Source organism: Caenorhabditis briggsae, assembly GCF_000004555.2.
Source record: "Caenorhabditis briggsae AF16 supercontig from assembly CB4, cb25.NA_093, whole genome shotgun sequence".
Classification (NCBI taxonomy): domain Eukaryota; kingdom Metazoa; phylum Nematoda; class Chromadorea; order Rhabditida; family Rhabditidae; genus Caenorhabditis; species Caenorhabditis briggsae.
This window is the reverse complement of record NW_025543522.1, coordinates 45-1,491: the sequence shown is the minus strand read 5'-3', so window position 1 is coordinate 1,491 and position 1,447 is coordinate 45. Positions and strand designations below refer to the sequence as shown.

Genomic DNA, 1,447 nt, shown 5'->3' with positions numbered 1-1,447 from the left:
TAATAATGCTCAACGAACGCGAATTCGGGGGGCACTCTATAGAAGAATAGTTCAACAACAGTGGAACTCACTAAATTCGCAGACGGGCTTTCTATTCCATAAGCGAGATGATCGTGCTTCATATGCTGATCTTGCAGAAGAAATACGAAATGTAATCAGGAACATGCCAACCACTTTAAGATGTGGAGAAAATACATTTCCAGTTGCTGCGGAAGATTTTCAATTCACTTTTTTAAAACCAATGTACGCTGGTGATGTAACAGTCGAGTTTGATGGATTTGATCGCCTATTAAGTCAACAATCTACTGATCATGAGACTAATCCAAATGAAGATGAAGAAGATGAAGAATAGGCTAACTTTGTTCACCAATTGATAAGTTTATATTACTTATCTAAATTCTTCAATTGTTAATTCTTTTATGTTATTGCAATAAATTTTTTTATCAAACTGTCATATATTTTTCATACTATAAGACTATCTTAATAATAAAATAATTTGTGGGCCAGATGGAGGTCCAAACATTTTTACAGTGTTATTGTTGTATAAAAGTAAGTGGATAAATGATAAAGTTATTATTTATTGCTTGTTTTGTGTGTAAAATGAAATGGGCCAAAAGCTGTCCTAGAGTCAACCAGTCTATACTACTAGTATAAAAATGGTTAGATGAGCTCCAAATAGTTGACTTTTCAGGTCTTATTCCAATGATTACTGGAACAAATGTTCCTGATTCAGAGGAAGAAATCGATGCACCAATCTATGATGAACGTGAATTGGAAAGAGTTCGTGGCCTCGTCAAGCAAACGGCTGAAAATGGAAGAGACCCAGAGAAAGCACTCGGAGGATACATAAAAGATCATCCGGGATTCATGTCGACAGTTGAGACTCTTCGGATTTCTGAGTTAGGAGAGACCACAACACTTCCACCGGCATTATCCACGTCTCCTGGACCAATCTTCACTCTTGCCAATAGAGTCCCGACGATTACAACAAATAGACAATCTAAAGAAGCGTCAACTACCACTGGAATCACCACTGTTCAAGCTTCGACTATTACAGCAACCACTGCTTCGACCGCCACTACCACCACTTCGGATCGTTTGGTTTCTTCATCATCTAACACCCCCACCACTACTACTGCAGCTGTTAAGGCCCATTGATCTCGATTGTTTGAATAAAGTCACCATGTTAATAAACAACTATGTTTTGTGTTTTAAAGGTGGTGTACGGTGAAATTTTTTATTGCATCAAAATGTGCAGAAATGCATGTAGATTGACTTAAAAATAAAGAAAAAATTCAAAAAAAATTCCTTCATCGAGAAAAACGCATCGAAAAATACGCTGAAAGCCCTTAGGGACGAGGTTTTTTCTAGGCCGCCCGGTGAGTAAAAGCGCGCGAATTCAAACTTTTAAAATTTTTTCGCTCGTTTTCACTGTTTTTTCAAATTT

At 37.2% G+C, this 1,447-nt stretch overlaps 2 protein-coding genes across 2 annotated transcripts in view; both read left to right on the top strand.

Annotated features, from left to right (window-relative positions):
* On the top strand, positions 1 to 352 carry CBG24081 (the record flags this gene model as incomplete). Its single annotated transcript, XM_045241150.1, has 1 exon — positions 1 to 352. A coding segment is annotated over one exon (352 nt), but the record flags the coding sequence as incomplete, so codon positions are not given.
* CBG24080 overlaps positions 1 to 1,158 on the top strand; it is a gene marked incomplete at both ends in the record, with an annotated part of 1,680 nt that extends 522 nt beyond the window's left edge. The window contains one exon of the mRNA XM_002641003.1: positions 692 to 1,158. Within this exon, the coding sequence (XP_002641049.1) occupies positions 692 to 1,158 (467 nt within the window). The remainder of the gene's footprint in view (positions 1 to 691) is intronic.
* Between the last annotated feature and the right edge of the window lie 289 nt (positions 1,159 to 1,447).